Source organism: Corvus kubaryi, unplaced genomic scaffold, assembly GCF_017639235.1.
Source record: "Corvus kubaryi isolate FWS band 111438036 unplaced genomic scaffold, C.kubaryi_AGA036_p1.0 65477, whole genome shotgun sequence".
Classification (NCBI taxonomy): Eukaryota; Metazoa; Chordata; class Aves; order Passeriformes; family Corvidae; genus Corvus; species Corvus kubaryi.
Window position 1 is genome coordinate 16,627 of NW_024582035.1, and position 20,472 is coordinate 37,098.

Genomic DNA, 20,472 nt, shown 5'->3' on the forward strand with positions numbered 1-20,472 from the left:
TCCTTCCAGTGGCTAACATCAAAAAAAGATTACAAAGCTCTGCAAGTAGAAGTACAGTGCTTCAACCCAAGAGCAGATGCTCTGCACTCGCTGCAGATGGATCTCTTTGCAAATGCACACTCAGGATGTCTCATCTGGCTTCTCACATACATGACCACCTCATCAGATGCCTGTTTCTTCCAAGCTTGTCTGTATAAACACCAGGATCATGCAAAATCATTACCTCCAGTTTAGAAGTGGCATCAAGCCATTTTGTGACATCAAATAAATAGATTGGTCTTTCCAGCCTACTTCAAAATCCCTGTTACACTGAACCTCTGACTGCAAAAAACTATTTGACATTTGACTAACTCCTTCATACAGTAAGGACTTGATACTATGAAAGGAGTGTATTTACAATAGCTTTGTTCTTGCAAATGTCACTCAAGAATCATCAGTAGCACAGCAGCAAAACAGCTGGTGCCTGCCACAGCATTCTGTTAACAAGTGGGAAGCAGAGCAACAGGAAATTATTTAATTATATTCTCAGTAACTAGTTTGGTAAAACTTGCACCAGCCTTTCAAATGAAATTCTCAAATAGAGAGGCACAGCATTTTAGCTGTATTGTTCCTATAGCTGGGATGTGAGACTAACTAGTTCAGAAATCTTCAACAATAACTGCAGGAATTGAAAATCCCACCCAGAACACACCCCCACACCTGAAAGGTTAACACACATGTTTGGTTTGTGTGGAAATGTTTTCATAGCAGGGAGGGGGCTAAAGGGGTGGCTTCTATGAAAAGCTGCAAGAAGCTGTCCAAGAGAGCAAACACCAGCCAGCTCTGAGATGGACCCACTGCTGGCCCAGGTCAAACCCATCAGTGACAGTGGCAGCACTTCTGGGATAACATCTTCAAGAAGTGAGGGAAAAAAAACTAACTGCCAACTTCAGCCAGAGAGAAGTGAGAACATGTGAGAGAAACAGTGCTGCAGACACCAAAGTCAGTGAAGAAGTGGAGGCGCTCCAGGCACTGGAGCAGAGATTCCCCTGCAACCCACAGTGAAGACCATGGTGAGGCAAGCCAACCCCTTGACCCATAGAAGGGTCGGGACTGGCAGGACAGGTAAGCCCACAGGGGACCCACATTGGAACAGTCTGTTCCTGAAGTCTGCCTCCCATGGAAAACATCCCCACTGGAGTAATTCATGAAGAACTGCATCCTGTGGAAAGGACTCACATTGGAAAAAATTGTGGACAACTGTCTCCTGTGGGAGAGGCACCACACTGGAGCAGGGAAAGAGTGTGAGGAGTCCTCCCCTGAGGAGGAAGAGGAGGCAGAGACAACGTGTGATGAACTGAGATCAGCCCCCACGACCTGGCCCCCCTTGCTGCTGGGATGCAGGACAGAGAGAAAATTGTGAGTGAAGTTGAGCCTGGGAAGAAGGGAGGGGTGGTAGAAAGGTGTTTTAAGATTTAGTTTTTATTTCTCATTACTCTACTCTGATTTGATAGAGTAGCGTAGGATAAAGTAGATAAGCAATTGATAAGCAATAAATTCAATTAATTTCCCCAGCTGAGTGTGTTTTTCCCATGATGGTAATGGCTGAGTGATCTCTCCCTGCCCGTATCTCGACCCACAGGCCTTGCACTACATTTTCTGCCCCCTGTCCAGCTGAGGAGGGGAGTGACAGAGTGGCCCTGGCGGACACCTGGCACCTAGCCAGGGTCAACCCACCACAATGAGGAAAACTTAGTGGTTATTCAGCATGGTTTTGCTTTCCAGAGTCTAGGGATGAGAGAAACATAAGAGAGGAAAGATAAAAGCTTGGCAAGTGTTAAACTTCGTAGAATTTGTAACTTGATCATCCTGTGTCTCAGCTTTGGGCTGTAGTGGAGACTGCTGCTCCAGAACTGAAGCACACATCTCCTTAGCCATGGCACTTTACTACCACATTGCACCTGCTCTACTCAGCACCCCTCAAGACAGATGAGTGCAATGCAACAGCAAACTTGCTACGGACAAAGTAACAGACTGGAGATGTCTCACTCACAGAAGGCACTGCAAAGTGGCTTACAAGTGGCACAGAGGAGTTTGTCATCTGTTGCTGCTCCCTGATTTCCAGTCTGCAAGCAGAATGAGCACCCCTCAATGCTCACCAGCCAGCTGTTACAGACCGACTCAGCCTGAGCACTCCATCCCCAGAGACAGCTAGAAATCTGCGCCTACGAATCAATAGATTTTTAGAACAGCTCCATATGTCATGTCAAATTTCTAATTCTTTTCATCTTTTATCATATTTCCACCACTGAGGTTTGCACACCCATCATGCTCACTGTAACACTCAGCTCCTTTTAGCAAACTGGCTTTGGAGTCGCTGCATGGCTTTTGAGCACATTTAAACCTGCAAAGTGAGAACAGCAAAGCACACGATAAATTCTTCATCATCCCTGAAAGTGAGCAGTTCTAGACAATATCCCCTTCAACTCTTAGCTCATAATCATTGAAACATTACATCAATTGCTCACCTTTTGATCCAGACTGTAGGCCAAGATCCACTCCTCCTGCTTGGGGTGGAAGAGCAAGCTCTGGATATAGAAGTTCAAACGGTACTTCTGGTAGGTAGCCCCTTCATCAGAGCTGATGAGGATGCTGCTCTCAATCTCTGGATCACTAAGAAGCATGATCTAAACAGAAAAACGGAGGGAAAAGAGTGTTAATGGAAAAGTGAAACTGAACATCATTTAAGAGTGAGGTCATGCAGCACTGACTCCTATTAGATGTACTCAGACCATCACTCAAGAGTGTAACAGCCCACAGAATTAGCGTGGGGTTTTAGCCTTTCTATTCCATTTTATTTGGCAATTCATTTGCTGATTTATTTGGCGATTGCCATTTTTCATTTTATCTGGAAAAATTCAGAAAGTCCAGTAAGGATGAAAAATTCTATGTATCAAAGTTGATTTTGGCTGGATATAGGAACATCAGGCAGCCACACCAGGCTTTCCTGGACCCTTTTCTCTCTACCTTTTCTGTCTACCTCTCACCCAATGTGGAATCCTCTCTCCAAAAATAAACAACAGAGCATCCCTGAGATTTAAGGCTCATTATCTGGCAGCTTGCAGTGCAATGAAGGAGAGCATCACCTCTCTGGAAGCACAGAATGCCTTCCTGCATCACCTGCTGGCATCTGGGTACAGTGCACATGCACATGTGCAAACACTGACACGATCTCGTATATCACGCTCCCAATGTGTACAGTAAGAGACCATCATTCAGTCAGTGAAAACATAATTTTCCTCAAGCACAGGAAAAGTATATGACCTCAATTTGTACAGGGAGGAAAACACTTCTGAGCCTCTAATTTTAATTAGAAAATTATTACCGATACTTTAAAATGGGTTGATTCCGCACTATCAGATGGCAAACTCTACATAGACATTACCAAGAAAAATGTTGTGGAAACATTACCACCATCTTATTAACATCTGGAGAAAACGACTTCACATTAAAGCAAATACCAGTACCATAAAATAAAGGCAAACAGTGGGAAATAAATTAGAGCTGTTCTAAACACAGCAGGTTGTTGATACAGCAGCTGAATTAAATATAGAAACTGTCTTTCAGCACAAAAACAGATCTAGGAATGGCCTTTTTTAGCTCACTGCAGAATGATCAATTAGCTGAGATCCACTGCAGTTTTGTTTTTTGTCCACATTGACTTCTCTTACCCAGCTTCACAGAGCTCCAACTTCAAGACTACAACGGGGAAATACATTAATTTTGACAGCAAAAAGCAGTTACAAGGAATGGTAAAACCCTTGGTATGTTAGACCTTGATCAAGCAAAAAATTTCAATGCTTGTTTAATCTTAAGCACCTCATTAACTCCATGAAGTCACCAAGGGAAAGGGAGTATAACATCAATGGCTTCTGATCCTTTCCACTAAGAAATGAAAAGCTGAACTAGAGTGAACGTTTTCCCAGGATGAAGCCATCTGTATGAATCCAGCTGGATGTCAAAGCACCTTCAACATCCCTCACATACACCACTCACCAGCCCCAAAATCAATCTCCAGCCACTCCCACAAGAAGCTGCACCTCAAGTAATGAAGAAGTGCACTTGAATTGTGCTCTGGTGCACAGTCTGGGGAACAAGAAACATTCCCATATGCAACTGACTCCCTGGGAACTAGTCTGAGAAGAGGTCTCCAAGATCTCCACCTAGAAAGAAGCTTTGGTGTATTTCTTCTTTCTAATCAGATCAAAATATCAATTTCATTATGCTCCAAACAATAACAATTTCACAACTGTTTGAAAGATATTTTTTTCTGTCACTCTTGACTTAGACTGCAAAGACATTTTATACCCCTGTTCACCTAAAGCATATTGCCTGTGCCAAAGAACTGTAACAGAGTTCAGTAAAAATCACTTGCTTATATGGAATGGAAGAAGGATGTAAGCCCACCCATTTAACAAGACAATCCAGAGAGATCTTATATTTAAAATAAAAGTTACTTCAGGAATAAAGTATTTTCTACCTGATGTCATAGAAGATTACAAAGTTAATAATGCTGTATATTAAAAGGTCACTGCTGGAATTCTGTCCTCAAATAAGGAGTACAACACAGCTAACAGTGGCACGGACCTGAAGTAGCACACACGCAAAACATCTCCTCTCCCCTTTCACACACAATCTGCAGCACTTCTGTGGATAGCTAAAGAAATGGTCATATGAGACCAGAAAGGCAGTATTTCCACCAGATGGTTCACAAATCTGGCCAATTTGTTCTTCTGGATGCATAACAGTGGTTGCAAGATCAGATAATAAATCCACCAAGCTAGGAAAAATGGAAGAACCTAACAACAGTCATATCTAGAGGTGACAGCACATAAATTGTGCCCCGTGCCTTCACCCAGTTCCCATATCCATTCTCCATCCTTCAAATGGAGAAATGAACACATCCAACACCTCTGATGTCATCCATCCTCCCAGGAAAGGCTGATCCTACACAGAGAAGGATAGAAAAACCAGGAGGCTCAGAGTGAAAAACAAAAGCCCACCACCAGCCACACAGCTCGGACGGGCACACACGTTTGTTACATGGCACGCAGAAAAAGAAAAGTGAGCAACTCTGGGCTTTTCTTTTTTTATTGTTTCTATTTTTCTCATGGAAGCTATAGGGGGAGGGAACTTCTAGCAGGGGAAATAGCAGGACATTTGTCAAAGGCCTGAAACCACCACTTCTTATTATAGGACCAGGACGAAGGATCTACCCCAGCAGTGATATAGATTAATCACTTTTCATTAAGAGACATAAACAAACTCCAGTCAGAATGAGCATTTCTGCCAGCACCCTGTGTTGCCATTTATAATTGCCATAAGGAATAGCAAAAGAGCACCAGAGAGTTGTCAAATGTAATTTATAGGGGTTTAAGTTCTAATCATTTTCTATAATATTAAATTAAATGGCAGCCTTTGTTTAAAAGGAAATTACATTTTGTCTTTCTACATTCTAGATTATTTATATATATATAGGCATGTATAAAACATTCTTTTCAGTTGCTTTTTCCTCTAGTTTAAGTGGAGAGGGGAAGGGGAGGCAGGACTGGCTACTGCAAAGGGTTAAGTCCTTGAAAACATGCTTGAGGTGAGTTAGTTTATGCTTCGTACCTTTTACTGACTTTCAAAATCCAGTTAACAATGAATGGCAAGCACCAGACCAAAAAGAAACAGGCTGAAAATCAGACTGAACTTCACATAGTTCCTTAGGAATGGATGCTGAGGAAGAGAGCTGTCTGGGACATGGCGCATCTCCTTTAAAGCAGGAGCTTTGGGGACAGTGGTGACACACACAGAGCTGTTCTGAATGAACTCCAGGTGGGCAGAACACCAGACAGCAGTGGGGAAGCACACAGAAAGAAGATGATATGGAGAGACCCCCTTGCAAGAACATTAACTACAATATATGGACTGAGATCTTCAGTACGTGAGCAGGGAACATATCCAGCTCTGAACGCTTCAAGGGGATTTATCCCAGGGAATAAACAGCACAAGCTGCAGGCAGGAAGAAGTCATACCTATGCCTGCCATAATGTATCTGGTACACAAACCACAGCAGTAGTTAAGAGTCACTCAGATTTGTTGGAGAGTGTGTAGAACCCTTAAAGGACCTCAAATGCAGAAGCAGGGAGGAGGGAAAGTGACACCGTATTATGGGCACAAATCCACAAAAAAGTCATGCCCTCAGATGGGGTTAATGTAATAAAAACTAGGGTAGGATTTGTAACTAAGAACCTGAGCTCCTGCTAGCCAGCTCAAAATTCCAAGTATGTCACTGGGTTAATATAAACACCTTCCTTGGTATTGCTTTCACATGGGTTATGTGCAGGTGGATGAGTTAAGATGGTGACATACTCCTCTTCCTCTGCGCCAGGGTAGCCAGGCACAAAGACAGCTGTGATGTGGAATACTGAACTGTACAGCAATGAGCCAGCACACTGCTCACAGGCACAATGCTACAACATCCTCTACTGGCATGGAGATACAGGTAGCCTGAGCACAGAGATCACAACAGAGATCTGTTTTGTACATAGCTGAATTAGTTAATAAACCACCCCTGGACAAAAAAAAAAACAAACACCAACCAAAACAACATGCCACATAAATGGCATTTAAATGGCATTTTTATTAATATTAGCTTTCAAGGAATCCTTTTATTTTTCTCAACGAACATAAATTTTCACTGTAAATTACCAAAGCACATCTCCCTAAATCAGCACAGACCAGTTTATAGGTGCAATAATCTGTAGCAATAGTACCACTGAGCTACATTAGCAAAAGAGCACCAGAGAGTCGTCAAATGACTAAAGAAGTTCAAATAAATGTCTTTTGTTCTGAGAAACAGACAGCATTAAACCATTGTGTACTGCCTCCTGATTCTTCTCTTCACTTTAATGCACTTTTCATAAGCAGTCCTTCCCAGAGGTCCCAGTCACATTTACCTATGTAAAAGGCTATTCTAAAAAAAATAAACAAAACAGTTTTAAAATAATAAACAAATACAACAAAACACCTACAAACCATGCAAGCCACCATAGCTACAAAACAAACCCAGTTCCTTAGCGAAGCATTAGAATTTACTCTGTAGCACTGCATTATCCTCTTCTACAGCTGAAAAGGCAGTTTTGCCAAAAACACTGTTGCAAAGACAGAAAGTTGAGGTTTCATGTTTACAGGTTCATAGGGATTTCCATATTGAATGTGCTCAGCTTAAAAGTGAAAAGACTTTTTTGGGGGGTTTTTGTGGCCTCCCACTAGCCCCTCAACTCAGAAACACTTTAGATCCTTCCTAAAGCCTGGCAACATCTACATCATCAATGAGAAAACAAAACAGATTTTAAAAAAGAAAAATTACTGTATTTTTCTTTCTTTTCCAATTTGATTTAAAACATTTAATGAGTTGTATGGTCCCATGTCTCCTTCCCACAAAGTTTCATAGTAGCTTTGAGTTTAAAAAGCCAAAGAGTTTCAACAATTTGTGCTGAAATGTCAATGCAAATGGAGGATTTTTGCTTTGGATTTTTGATGTCCTTTCCTCCTTTTGAAACTGAGAAATCAAAATCCAGTGACATTTAAAGGCTTAAAGATACAAAAATCATTTTCTTCCTTCAAAACATCAGTCCATCACAAATTAAATATGAACAGTTTGGAACTCTTATGGGAAAGAGTACATTGAAGCATTTTAGATTACATGTCTGACCATCTGAAATTTCTCACTGGCAAATACTTGGCTATTCATTCCCCTCCCATTCTTTCTCTCTCCAACATCATTACTGCAATTAACTTGCCCTGAAAGCTAAAGGATGCCCCCAGAGGTCTGAACGCAACCCAAATCTCTCAGAACACAGCTACACAGTATATCTAAAGCCCTTCTCTGCCATTCCCATGGAGGAGAGGTGCAACTCATTGCAGAGAAAATCTCATCCTTTTTTTTTCCTTCTTTCATCCCTACATGCCATTTCAACAAAAAAACTTCAGTTTCATTAAACCAGCCCAATTTCCTCTGAGACAAAAGAAATGCTGGTACCACAAGTAACTACCTACTTACCAGCAAAAGTAACACCCATATAAATCAGCTAAGCTAAAGGTGTCTTTGAATGATTTGCACTAGTGCCACAGATGTTTGAGAATGGCTAAATACCTGCTCACTGCCCTGGAGATATACTGACCTCTGCAATAACCAGGGGGCAGTGAAAGCAACCTCTGTTTCCTGGTCACCAAGCATATCAGTCAGACAGGAAAAAATGGGACGCATCAGTGATAAAAATCTGCTCTAGAGAGAAATCCTGTGTATTTACTTACAAGAGAAGAAATTCACTCTATTATTTAGGGATCAGCAGCTATGACAAGAGAGACATGTCCTCTCTGGGAAGCCAAACAAGACATTCATGAAGAGGGCAACAGTTTTCATATAATTACTTACTTTATGTCCCAAAAGGAAAATGCTCATTGCAAACCCTTGTGCTACAGAGTAGCCCAGATCTGGGACTCCTTCTTCCTTCACATGGCTCAAAAACTTCCTTAATGTTAAGGATAACCTGTGGCCATCACTCAAGCAGTAAAGGGGCACTGAGCTTTCATGAGAGATAAATTGTCTGGACCTAACCTGTTTCAACTTCTTGTAACTTCACTTCTTATTGCCCGAAATTTAACATTAATGGCAGATTTAATTAATGAATATAGCGCCAGATCACCAACTCTCAGAACCATAGTGCTGTAATCTTAAAGGATGAAGTGCACTGCACTCACTTTATAAGGGTTTATGAAGCATGTGTTATAAAAGTACCTCAACCATAAGGCTTTTATACCTTGGCACTCACTTCAATACAATCCCATAAAACCCAAGCAATCTTTAAGTGTTAAAGGTGACTTTCACTACTGTATTTATTATTGGATAATGAAAAATGACTCAGGCACCCACAGAAACCAAGCAATGAAATAAGAGTTTCCTGAGACTTTAGCATTGGGTCTGCATTATATGTACCGTGACCAAAGAACCAAATAGCTCTCTCAAGACATTTTAGACACTTCACACTAACCTCCCTCCAGAACTTCCTTCCCATCAGGAATTCTTTGTAATTACAAAACAACCTCCAGTCTGCAGAATCAAATTGCTTGCCAGTGAACTTTTCAGATGTCAGCAGTTATTTATGTAAGCATTCAACCCCTCTGAAAGACCTCCTCCATAGACTCCTCCAGTTGTGCCAGAGACTGACAGCTCTCTAATTCACCAAACTGGCTTGAGAAGACAGCAACATCATGGGGAACCCATGTGTGGGTTCCCCATCTTTGCAGCACTGAGAGAGAATGATCAGAGGACACGATGCTGCTCAGGTGACATGCAGGTTCATTGTCTCTGTAGAATGTTTTGCCTTTTGTAGAGGGTACATGAAAGAAGGGAACCATTACTAGAAAGAAAGTAATAAACAGTAAAATGAAAACTTTTCTTTAACATAAAACAGCAGGGTTTTTGAAACAAAAGTGGGCATCAGTGGAGTGCATCAAATGAGGACCAGCACTACCTTGCTTTCTCTGAGGAGATGCACATCAGCCCACCACACTTGTTTACAGACTGGTTAATCTTTTGCTGTCTTCTATTGTCTCTCATATCCAATTATACCCAGACTAAAATTACAACTAATTGTTCATATTTGTACAAAATTGCAAGAGGCTTTTGGCACTTCAGCCATACCTGCCATAAATTGCCACACCAAAACAAAACACTTCACAGAATTCCAAGCTCACACACTCTCTTCCCTATGGAGAGGGAACTCCATTTTAATCACCACCTCCAGCACCTGTGCAAGAGCACAGATGCACCATGCAAGAGGCCTCGAGGATCAGGAGCAAATTAAGGTTAAATTGCATAAAGCAAGAGCTCTTCAAGGAAAACCACTCTGCCATCCTCACTGGCAGGTGGGAAATGAAAATATATCATGGCTGTAAGACTTAGACAAAAATCAGGGCTGGGAAAAGAACACAGATACTCTAAGGCTGCCATCTGAACCTGCCCACTATGCCAAATCCCAGGCTGGATCCAATTTGCATGCAGAGGAGTGGAATAAGCCATCATAACAGACCCAACAAAGCAGAACATCTCATCTTTGTTTTGCTGCTGAGCAGGTCAGAACAACATGTCTCCCCTCTTTCTCTCCTCTTTTTGGCACTGGACACATGTACTTTTCACTTTTAATTACAAGGCACAGCAAGCATTTGCTTGTTAAATTCCAGGTGCCAGTGGGGATGGAAGCCATCCAAAAAGCATGTGTTTGACCTGGCAAAGAATGACTGACTGGCAACAGCCACATGCTTGGTTGTAAAACCTTTTCATTGTCACAGCAAGGCAGCTTTTATCCAAGGTTACTCCAGCCCATTATATTCTTGTTACAGCTGCACATTCTCCAGCTCCCCACAGATCATCGGAGCAAAGGCCTCTGCCACAGTATTCCCACCTTCCTGAGGCCACTTCAGTGCTGTGCAGCTAATTTGCCAAAGGCTTTTCTGTGTCACAGCATGTTCATGCTGAGTTCTCCTCCACAAACTGCCAAATGGGTTACAAGCACCACCACTGGTTTTGTACATCCAGTTTGACCAGCACTTCTATGAATGGGCCTGGACCCGTAGTAGCAGGAACCTCAGCTGGTGACCTTAGGCACCAACCAGTGCTTCCACACAAATGCAAAGCCTCTGACTGATATTATTATATTGCTCTAGAGTCTGGTATTTCTGCATAGCTTAGCTCTGCATGATGCCTTTTTACTCTTCTCGACTCTACACAGGAAAGCCCCGGTTGTTAAAACATCTGACACATCTGTTTCGCGGTCACCAGCTTTGTTCTAGTGACAAGGAACAGCTCTGATCCCAAACTGTGTTCACAGAAAGAGAAAAGCAGCATTCACTGTTATAATTATATGTTATTTGAGTAAATGCATGGTTGTGCTAGTCTCCATAGAACTACAAAGTAATTTTCACCATTACGGTAACTTACCATGTAAGCAGAAATAGTTACAGAAAATAATGTTATCAGTGAGGAGAGGCTGTGTGCAGCACAGCTGCTGGAACTGAGAACACCATTTATATAAAAACACTCCTCTGATTATAGGTCTCACTTGGGAGAACACTTTACATGTGGGTATAAGTTTACTCACAGTAGTTGCCCCATTACAGAAAACAAAAAGATGTGCATGGATAGTTACTCATGGGGGTAAACTTTTGCAGCCTGTATTCAGCAGTCTATTTCATTTGAGGACACTAGAGTGTTTCATGACGCTATAGAAAAATAAAAATCGTATTATGTATCTCCCTCGAGGCCATTAAATCTGAATACAATTTTAAATGCATCATTGATTCTCCTTTGCTTACCTACTTTATTTTTCTGCTTTTTTAGTCAGACTGCAGAGTGAACATAGACAATAGTCAGCTTTATCACTTCCAGATAGTTCATGTCCAGATGCTTATGATCCATCTCAATTTACTTACCTGGCATCTATTACTCATGTCCCTTACTGTTCCTAATGTACTTCTCTTCCTAACATCCCCCCACTGGAGGAAGTTAAGATGATAGGAGAAGGTCTATCCATTTTCTGGATGCAAGGCTGAGGCCCCCAAAAATTAAAGGTTAAAGTCACCAAACATGACAGCAGTGCAGTGCTTGGCATGGTAGCAGTCAGCTCTAAGCTATCCACTGAGGCTGCAAGCTCTGCATGCTAACTTGGGTGCCAGAGATGGGAAGGTTCTGGACCTAGGAACAGGATTCACAAGTAGCAGCCCACCGGCTTTGACATTTTCCCTTACATTCAATAATTAGCTCCCAATGAAACAGTCCTTGCAGGTTTATGGTGGTAGTCGTGTCTGCAATTACACACTGAGCAGGTGAGTGACTGCCCCAGTGACTGAACCACAGCTGCTACATCCTATTCCAACAGGGTCACTGACACTTCACAGCCTGGGGAAAATCATGTACTTTCCTTTCCGTATCCCTTCATACACACCGGTCACTGCGGTGTCCTAAGAACCAGTGTACAAGGAAACAGAATTGGAAGAGGGGATAAGGGTTTTATCTCCAACACAACCCTGACACTTTGGTTTAGGAATCAATTGGCAAAAGCCAGAAAATTGCCAAGATTACTCCATCCTTTCACCCACTTCCAGGTCCTAGGCACTGCATTCCTTGTGCCCATTCCATTGCCTCTCACATCTCTGAGCACAGCTGCTTCAGGAGTTTAGTTGCTTTCTTGCAGGAATTTTTAAGGATCACAGGAAGGTTCCAAGGGAGACAAAAGATGTCAGATGAGCTTTTTTTGTCAGCAACAGAGAATTAAAATATCATAGGGCCCACCGTAAAAGGCAGAACCAATCTCTCCTCAGAGACAGGACTGGTCTATGTGTAGATTCCCTAGATTTCTAAGAAAACTACAGCTTGAGTTTTCCTTAACTGCATCTGTGCACCACTTAGAAATCCCCTGTCATTACTTTTGGAGTCCAGCAACATCTGTCTGTATACAATGAAAAAAGCCATCTTAGAACCAAGAGGGTGAAGGGCAATGAACTCCCACTAGCGTAAAAAGAAGCCTCAAACACTCTATGACATATTGAAATACCTCTCAAAGATCTAGCTCAGCCAAGCTCCATGCTGAAGAAAACTGATTCTAACACAGTCACAGAAGTGTTTCCAGGTTTCCCAGTGCTGCTTGGGATAAAATATTTTACACAGAATTGATCACACCAGAGGTGACATTAGAGTGACACTAAGAGGCTGATGTGCGTATGCGGCAGAAACTGAGACTGTGGCCAGCACGTGCCCTGCAGACCCTGCTAATCTAGGCTATTAAAATGAGAATTCACTCAGTAATGCTGAGCTTCTCTATTCCTCACTTTGTAAAAGAATGAAAAAAAAAGGATATTTTGCCACTTATTTTTGGGTTTGGGGTTGGCAGGGGATGGGGGGAGGATTTTCCTCAAAGAGAAATAAATAAGTGTTGGTGAACCACCTCCTATCACTAAAGATCAAGGTCAGATCATTATATGGTCTTCAAAAGGACCCACCTGCCCCTTTTCCAAGGGCTGCTCTCCACCCATTCTATTATTTTCCCCTCCTTTTTAATAACAGGATGAAGTGACTCACTATTACTGATTGATAACCCTGCTGTCTGTGAAGCACCATGCCCCTCCTCGTTAATTCAAAACTACCTCATTTTTCATACTTCATAAATTAATGTATTATTGGTGCTGCAGCAGTAAATGAGATGGCCATGTTTCAGAGAGTGGTAAAGAGGATGGAGACAGGAAAAATGTCTCATAAAACTGCCCTATATCAGGACCTGCAGCTGTGTTCACCCTGCTGACAGGCCATGTGGTTAATATCAGCAGCCCTGTACAAGGTGATGCCTCCTGACAGACCCTCTCTTCCCTCTAACCAAGGCAAGGCACTCTGAAAGCTCACACAGCTCCACTCTGCCCACTTCATGAAAGCAATGGTTATGGTATGTGACAAAATTGCAGCTTCATTTTAGTCAGTATCCTAACTCATGATCTGTCCTTTAACACTCACTGGCTAAATTGGAGCAAACTACCTCTGTTTTTCTGACAGCCAGCTCTGGGAAGTCTACATCTGAATGTGGATGAGACCTGTGGATGAGACCTCTCCAGTTTTATCCCATTTCTTGTCATTACAACCTTGTAACATCCCTAAGTCTCCGTAGGGCCCTGACTGCAGCAGTACAAGGTGAAGCAGGCAGAGAGTGCAACAGGAGAGAAGGACTGAATTTTAGGAAGCCAGACAAAGCAGCCCTGTCAATAGACATGCACCAATATCCTGCCAAGCTTATCACTCTTACCTGGTAACTGTCCTTCTGCTCCAAAAATTCTTTGCCATATTTGGCATATGGAGGTACAAAGATGCAAAATACAGATGCATAAAGGTACACAAAGACAACCCTAACTCAAGTTTTGTAATATATGAACTTTTTTTCCTTCACAAACACTGAAAGGATGGTTTTTATTGTAAATGGCTGCTTCTTTTTATACCTCTCTTCTAACCTTCTTCCCTTCTGCCCCATTAAATAATGCCATATGGAAGTATTTTGTTAATTATCTCAATTGCATTTATTTTTAGAAAACAGCTGATGAGTAGTGGGTTGGTTCAGTGGGTTTGGGGTTTTGGGGTTTTTTTCCTGTTTGTTTTTAAATGTATCTGCTTCTTCAGAGAACTAACTGAAAAAACACCAGGAATCCCCAGTTTTCATATTTATGAATTCTGAGGGACAGCCTTCCCTGGAGCACGACAATAAAAAAAACAGCAACAACAAAAACACCAACCTGGAAATACTGAAAAAGATTTAAAAAAAAAAAAAAGATTTAGAAGTATTTATGCCTTTATAGCTCAGCATTTTCCATTCATTGATCTTGAACCGTGTTCAAAACACTAATAAACCCAGTCATCCAGCATCATGAAACGATGTATCTTACATAGGAAAGGTCAGAGAAACCTATTCTGAAAATGTGACTTTGCTGAATTCAAAATAGAAAACATAAAACCCTTCAAAACAAGAAATTCCTGAAGTCCTCTTCTTGAAGTATTACATAACGTCCCTAATTCAGGATTTCTTTCACACAGTTTCAGGTCACAGTTCTGCAAACATTTACAAACATGATCTCTTTTCTCAGGTGCCAAATTCAAGCTGAATTAATTGGACAAGCAAAGAGAATCCCACGTACAACAGCTCACCAGACTGCACCTTGTAGATAAAACATGTCATGTCACACATCCTCTCACTCTTTCACAGATGTTGTGGGTGACCTTGAGGAAATCATCTTTGCAACACCAGTAAGTGAAGAAAAATATTACTTCTTCATTCACATTTTATTCCTCTATTTAAATTTTCAGTTCTGGAGACTGAGCCTGACTGTCCCTGAAGTGTATTTATGAGATGGATACACTGAGATGTTACCCCAAATGCAGTCACATTTGCACAATCCTCTGGTATAACCAGAGCAGACAAATCTGAGCTCAGCTAAGCCAGGCACTGTGTTTCACAGCTTTCCTTTTTGCCCACATCAACTCTGGACTGGGTAGCACAGATTTTGGAGTTCTGAGAAACACAGGAACATCATACACAGCTCAATGGGTCCAGAGAAGGGGGACACACAGAGACTTTTACAGCTGCATTTGCAGCTCAGGTAATTTAGTCCCTGTTAATGGCAGCTGCAAAACCAAGGGCTATTTACTGACTGTATTCCATTAGGCTGGAGGGAAAGATTAAGGATAAAAGACAGTAGAAACAACTTGTTCCATCACTCCTGCCCTGTGGCTCTAACTCAGCCCCACTGCCTTTGAGTTATAAATACGTTCTCAAGATCACATCAGAAGTGCCAGTTTGCAGCACAGACCCTTGATCACAGTGTCAGCACAATGAGGAAAAAGGGTCCAAGGAAACCTTCCATCTTCCTAAAGCCCAAATGCCTTTAGGATACTCCAGAGCTCACTTCCTCGCCAATAGCTTGGGATGCAGTCTTAGGAAAAAGCAGCAGATGATTAATGGGAGCTGTGGCTAAGCATGGCAGCTCAGTTCAGGTTGGGCTAGCAAGCATCAGGTACACGCTGGAATCTTTGCCTCATCAACCTATCACACATTTGATGATTAAGGAGAAAACAAAATGCTTTAGAATTCCCTTTGGGAGCATGGAACTGAGAAATGAAGGAAAAACCAAAATAAGTTTGAGCCATGGTTCTGCCCTCAGGCTCCAAGCACAGCTGAGGAATTCCCTTTGGAGATACAGAAGGCTGGGACAGGTTTTGCTCTCAGTTACTCTCCAAATGAGCAAGAAGAAATAAAGAGGAGGTCAAAGTCACTTGTGCTCATTTTGGGATCTCCCGTTTCTGTAAAGGGAGGTATCACTCCCAATATTCTAGCTAGTCACCAGTCAGGTAGATGCATTCCTCTGCAATTACACTATTACAGACAATTAATTTCTTCCTTCATTAACCTGAACAGCAACACAACATTGCTCTCTGCCAGCTTGTAAACAGTTGCTGCACTTCACTCCCAAGAAACTGCACAGAAACAAACAAATCTAATTAGATTTATCTTTCAGAAATTCTTACTCTCTAAACATTTCTCCTTCTGATGGGCCAAGTTCAGAGGCATGATGAGGTATGAGAGGCACAGCATGCCTTAGGCTTTTACAGCTTCAGTGATTGGTACTGCCCCTCCATTTTGAGCCTGTGACAACTAAGAAACTAGTCTGAAAAACCATTTTCTCAAAGCTCTTTAACTGAGCACCATAACTTTATTTCTGCTTTACTCTGTTTGCAACTATTCAAATCCTTTAGCTGGAAGGTCTACCTTTAAATAAAACCTAAAATGCTTCCGTTCTGGTTTAAGGGAAAAATGGGGAGAGTCCTCATTTCGTTCACTGCAGCTGGATGATGTCTCTGTTCAGACAGTCAGCATAAAAGGCTACAGACCTTTTAATTCTTCAAGTCATCACCTGCAACAATGATTGTAATAGCTCAGGGGAAAAGCTAAAAAAACTGCAGCCAACTGAATTGCAAAGCAAATCCATGAAGAAAGGTATTTCTAAGACATCAGAACTGTCACCTCAGATCTTAAATGCAATCAGGACCTCCAGTTTATCCACACCTTATCTGAGCAATGCTCTATACAGGAAAGCGGGTTTGAGGTTCATTTGTCAGAGTTGTTATTCTCTTCCTTTTTCCCCCCTCTTTCTTTTAAATTCTTTTTAACTCCATCGTCTCCACCTCCACAGTATTCCCAAGGGTAGAGATAAAAGTTTCATAGTGCGAACTGGGTTTTCAACTAAACAACATCTTCACCAACAATAAGCACTCTTCACAGAATATTTCACGGGAAAACTTAAAACCTAAAATCTATGGTTCAACAAATCCTCGAGATTCAAAGTGGCACCTCCGTGCCTGAAAGGAGCAGTGCTCCAGATATATGGGACTTCAATTCTCATCTTCTTTCCGCACCCTTTGGAAGGGCTTTACATCCCTCTGTGAGGCATCAATTCTGAAATGAACCCTGTTATTGACAACCAAGAAGAAAGCAAGTTTTCTCACAATAGGGGATCTCACCCAGCAGACCAACTCCTGCTACAAAATAGGGAATCACAGCACTTCAGCTCCAAGCAGTGACATTTTGAAGTGCAGCCATTTAACCAAAGATTCACAACCTTAATTTTTTGTGGAATTTATTCAATTTTCTAACAGAATTTTTTCAGCAACCATAAAGAAAAAAGAGAACTGGGATAAAAAGAAACTGGAAATTTAAATCTTGAGAGAAATGTTCCTATTAAAATAGAAGAGACTTTTTCCCTTAGTGTTTTGGAAGAAATAATTCCAAGTCCCAGACCGCTGTGAAAATCTGCCTCTAGTAGAATGTAACTAACGCCCAAAATATAGCATTAAATTAAAGGTCAGCAGGGAACCGAGATCTCTGCCCAGCAGAGAGTAAGCAGCTTTTTGTCATATCCCAAAGACAGACAACAGGCTACAGGGCAGAAAAGCCAAAGCTAAGCATTTTGCTAATTTCAGCTTTTCAGAGCACTCAAACATTTGCTGTTAAATCCCATTCATCCGTAAGGAAGGGGTGCTGCTAAGCAAATATGAAAACTTCTCCATTCTGAAGTTCACCATGAATCACCTGCTTGTTCCAACCTATTTGGCAACTGGACAAAGCAGATGCCTCACATGTGGTCTTTCTCTCAGGCCAACAGCTGGGTGGGCAGATGCACTGAAAGGGAAGATGTGCCCTGGAACACACTCTGCCTGTTAGAGCATCTTCATGGGTTTGGGAGTGTCAACACTGCAGGCACTTGGCTTCTCACCAGAGCTCAAAACAGGAACTCTCAAGAAAGCCAGTCCCCAGGACCTCAGAGCTGTCTGACTGCTAGGGGCAATGATCACCTGGAATTTCATAGCATTAAGGAGAGCTCAGTGCAGATTTTCCTGATCCAAACACAAGTGCCTATTGTGCAAGTGAAAGGAGAAACAGCCCAACCACCTGCAGGAGAGCAGATCCAAGTCTGGCAGTTTCAACTCCCAGCAGCAAAGGCTTTCCATACACTTGCAAAGCATTGTGAAACCCCGAACTTGTTAGTTCTTAGGGGAAGGGAATTAGCTGTATGACAGCTGCACGGGAAGATGAAGTAGTCCTGGCTCACGGCAGGGAGCGTTTTGACTACGATGCAGCCAGAGTCTGCAGATTCACAGTGGGCTGCACAATGCTTGGTAGTTCCCTTATGTCAGCACCCAGGGTGGTCTCAGATTACCAAGCTGGCCCTGACCACTGTGAATGATACCTGAGAGACAGGAGGGGTCACAGCTGGGAAGAAGAATTCCCAGCAACTTCCTTTAGTACGTGCATGTTGTTACATTGATTTAATCATAACCGCAAATGTCAAATTGCACAAGGGTAAAGTGAATTTTCCCAATACCTTCTGTGATTTCTAGGAAATGGACACCCCCCATCTCGGCTCCAAGAGCAGCCATCAGCAGGTTGGGTAGCACTTGGGAGCAGGCAGGAGCTCTGGGACCCAGCTCTGCACCACAGCCAAAGACACCTCAGCTCAGTCTTTGCTCTGTGCCTTGGTTATCTCTGTGCATGAGGAGGGTGGATATCGCCCAGCAGCAACATGTAAAAGCAAGGAGCAGCTACAGACTAAATCTGACCTCCAAGAAATAAAGCACAGGTTGGCAAAGAAATTAAAATATTCCCACCAAAGTTATTCAAAAAAAGAAATCAGAAACAAAAGGCTTTTCTTTTAAAAGAAGAAGACAAAATGCCAGCTTTTAAATCCCCCTGCCTCATAATTGAGCCCAGGGTTATGCCACAATTCAGGTAAATTATGTTTATATAACTGGCATTTGGCTGAACACATAATTCCCATTTAACAGCTGAAAAGAAGCATTTTGGGCCTTCAAAGAAATCTGACAGGTAATTCCCACTGTAGTTCTGCAGGGTAGCTGAGAAGTAATTATCCTTCTCACTAGTAAATCAATTAGTAATGAACGTATAGAAAGCTTTTCTCCTCCTCCAAGTAAGCGCTAATCCTCTAAGCACTAATGAGTAGACAGGGCCAGCAACAACGTGCAAACCCATCAGAAATCCACAAGAGCTGCGAGGCATGCAGGCTCCAATCAGCACCTGGGAGTGAGTGCCTCAGGAGAAAACGCCTTGCCTGGAAAGGTCTGCATGGTTCCTGTGTGCACACAGGCTCTGTGCACGTGTGTTACTGTTGGTACCTCCCTCCCCACTCCCTGCCTCAAGCCAAGACCTCTTTTGCAGCTCACAAGAGATCACTGCATCACGTTCAACAAGGCAGCACTTCTGTTGCTGAAGGTGAAACGCAAGCTATCTGGGCTTTTTCTGCTGGATGCAACTGATTCACCTATTGCTTTGTGATTCAGTATTGGCAGCTGTCCTCAGGAGCTCAGCAAAAACATTCTGTGTAACTCTCCAAGCCACGGGAACAATATTCACCCAGAGAGACTGGGAGAAGAGTCTCTACTACAACCCAAGTGCCCTTCTTGCAGTGCATAACCTCAAGAATCTGTAAGAGGAGTGGGTGGACAATAAACCCAAACCTGAATTTGACAAATTTCAGACACTCTGGTCCAGCGACATCTTGTTCAGACACTTCTCAAGTGCTACATGAATGTCTGGAATTGCTTTGATGGTTAACAAAGCAGAGTTCAGACAGACCAGCTGTTTAAGCATGCACAGTAACTGTGCTCATATATTTAGCAGAGGTAGAAAGAATGGAAGAAGCAAGTTGTTCCCACAGCAGCCAGCACTGAAGCTGGTTTCCTATCGGTTTTCCTTACAGCTTGTCTCTCCATTTCATAAGACTTTTCAGAAGAGATGAGAAGGGCACAGATAGGTCAAGAAATCATTGCCTTCAGGCAGAAAACCAAAAAATTTCTTTTAAATTTCTAATCTCAAATGAGTAAAGAGCAGGTAAAGATAGGTCTACATAGGCCTATGATGAAATGTAGGTGGTTTTAATTTAAAAAGGGGAAAAAAAAGAAGACTGCTAATCTGTAAAGCTCAGTAGCCTGAGAAATTGCTAGAAGATAATAATATATCCTCGTACTCTGATTTGTGAGGGAGTCTTTACACCAGTGACGTAGGATTTGTAACTGAGCATATTGACGGTGCTTTTGGGTGGGCAGAGTTGCTTTGGAAACAGAATAAAGAAGAATTAACTCCTCAGTGCCCCCCATATTGGATATAGGAGGGGTGTGACAGCCAGGAAAACTCACTACAAAACATCCTAATCTGTTTTGCTCAGGAAACAAAAAAAGTGGAAAAAAAAAAAGAAAAGTCAAGGTAGTTGTCACAATAGTTCAGCTTCTGCACCAAGAAAAATATAAGCTGAACTCTGACCATTGCATTCTTCCTCTTCCCT

General features: G+C 42.2%; 1 protein-coding gene across 1 annotated transcript in view; it reads right to left on the minus strand.

Annotated features, from left to right (window-relative positions):
* Positions 1 to 2,495: 2,495 nt before the first annotated feature.
* LOC121673524 (VPS10 domain-containing receptor SorCS1-like) overlaps positions 2,496 to 20,472 on the minus strand; it is a 148,717-nt gene continuing 130,740 nt past the window's right edge. The window contains exon 4 of the mRNA XM_042046883.1: positions 2,496 to 2,666. Coding sequence (XP_041902817.1) covers positions 2,496 to 2,666 — 171 coding nt within the window. The remainder of the gene's footprint in view (positions 2,667 to 20,472) is intronic.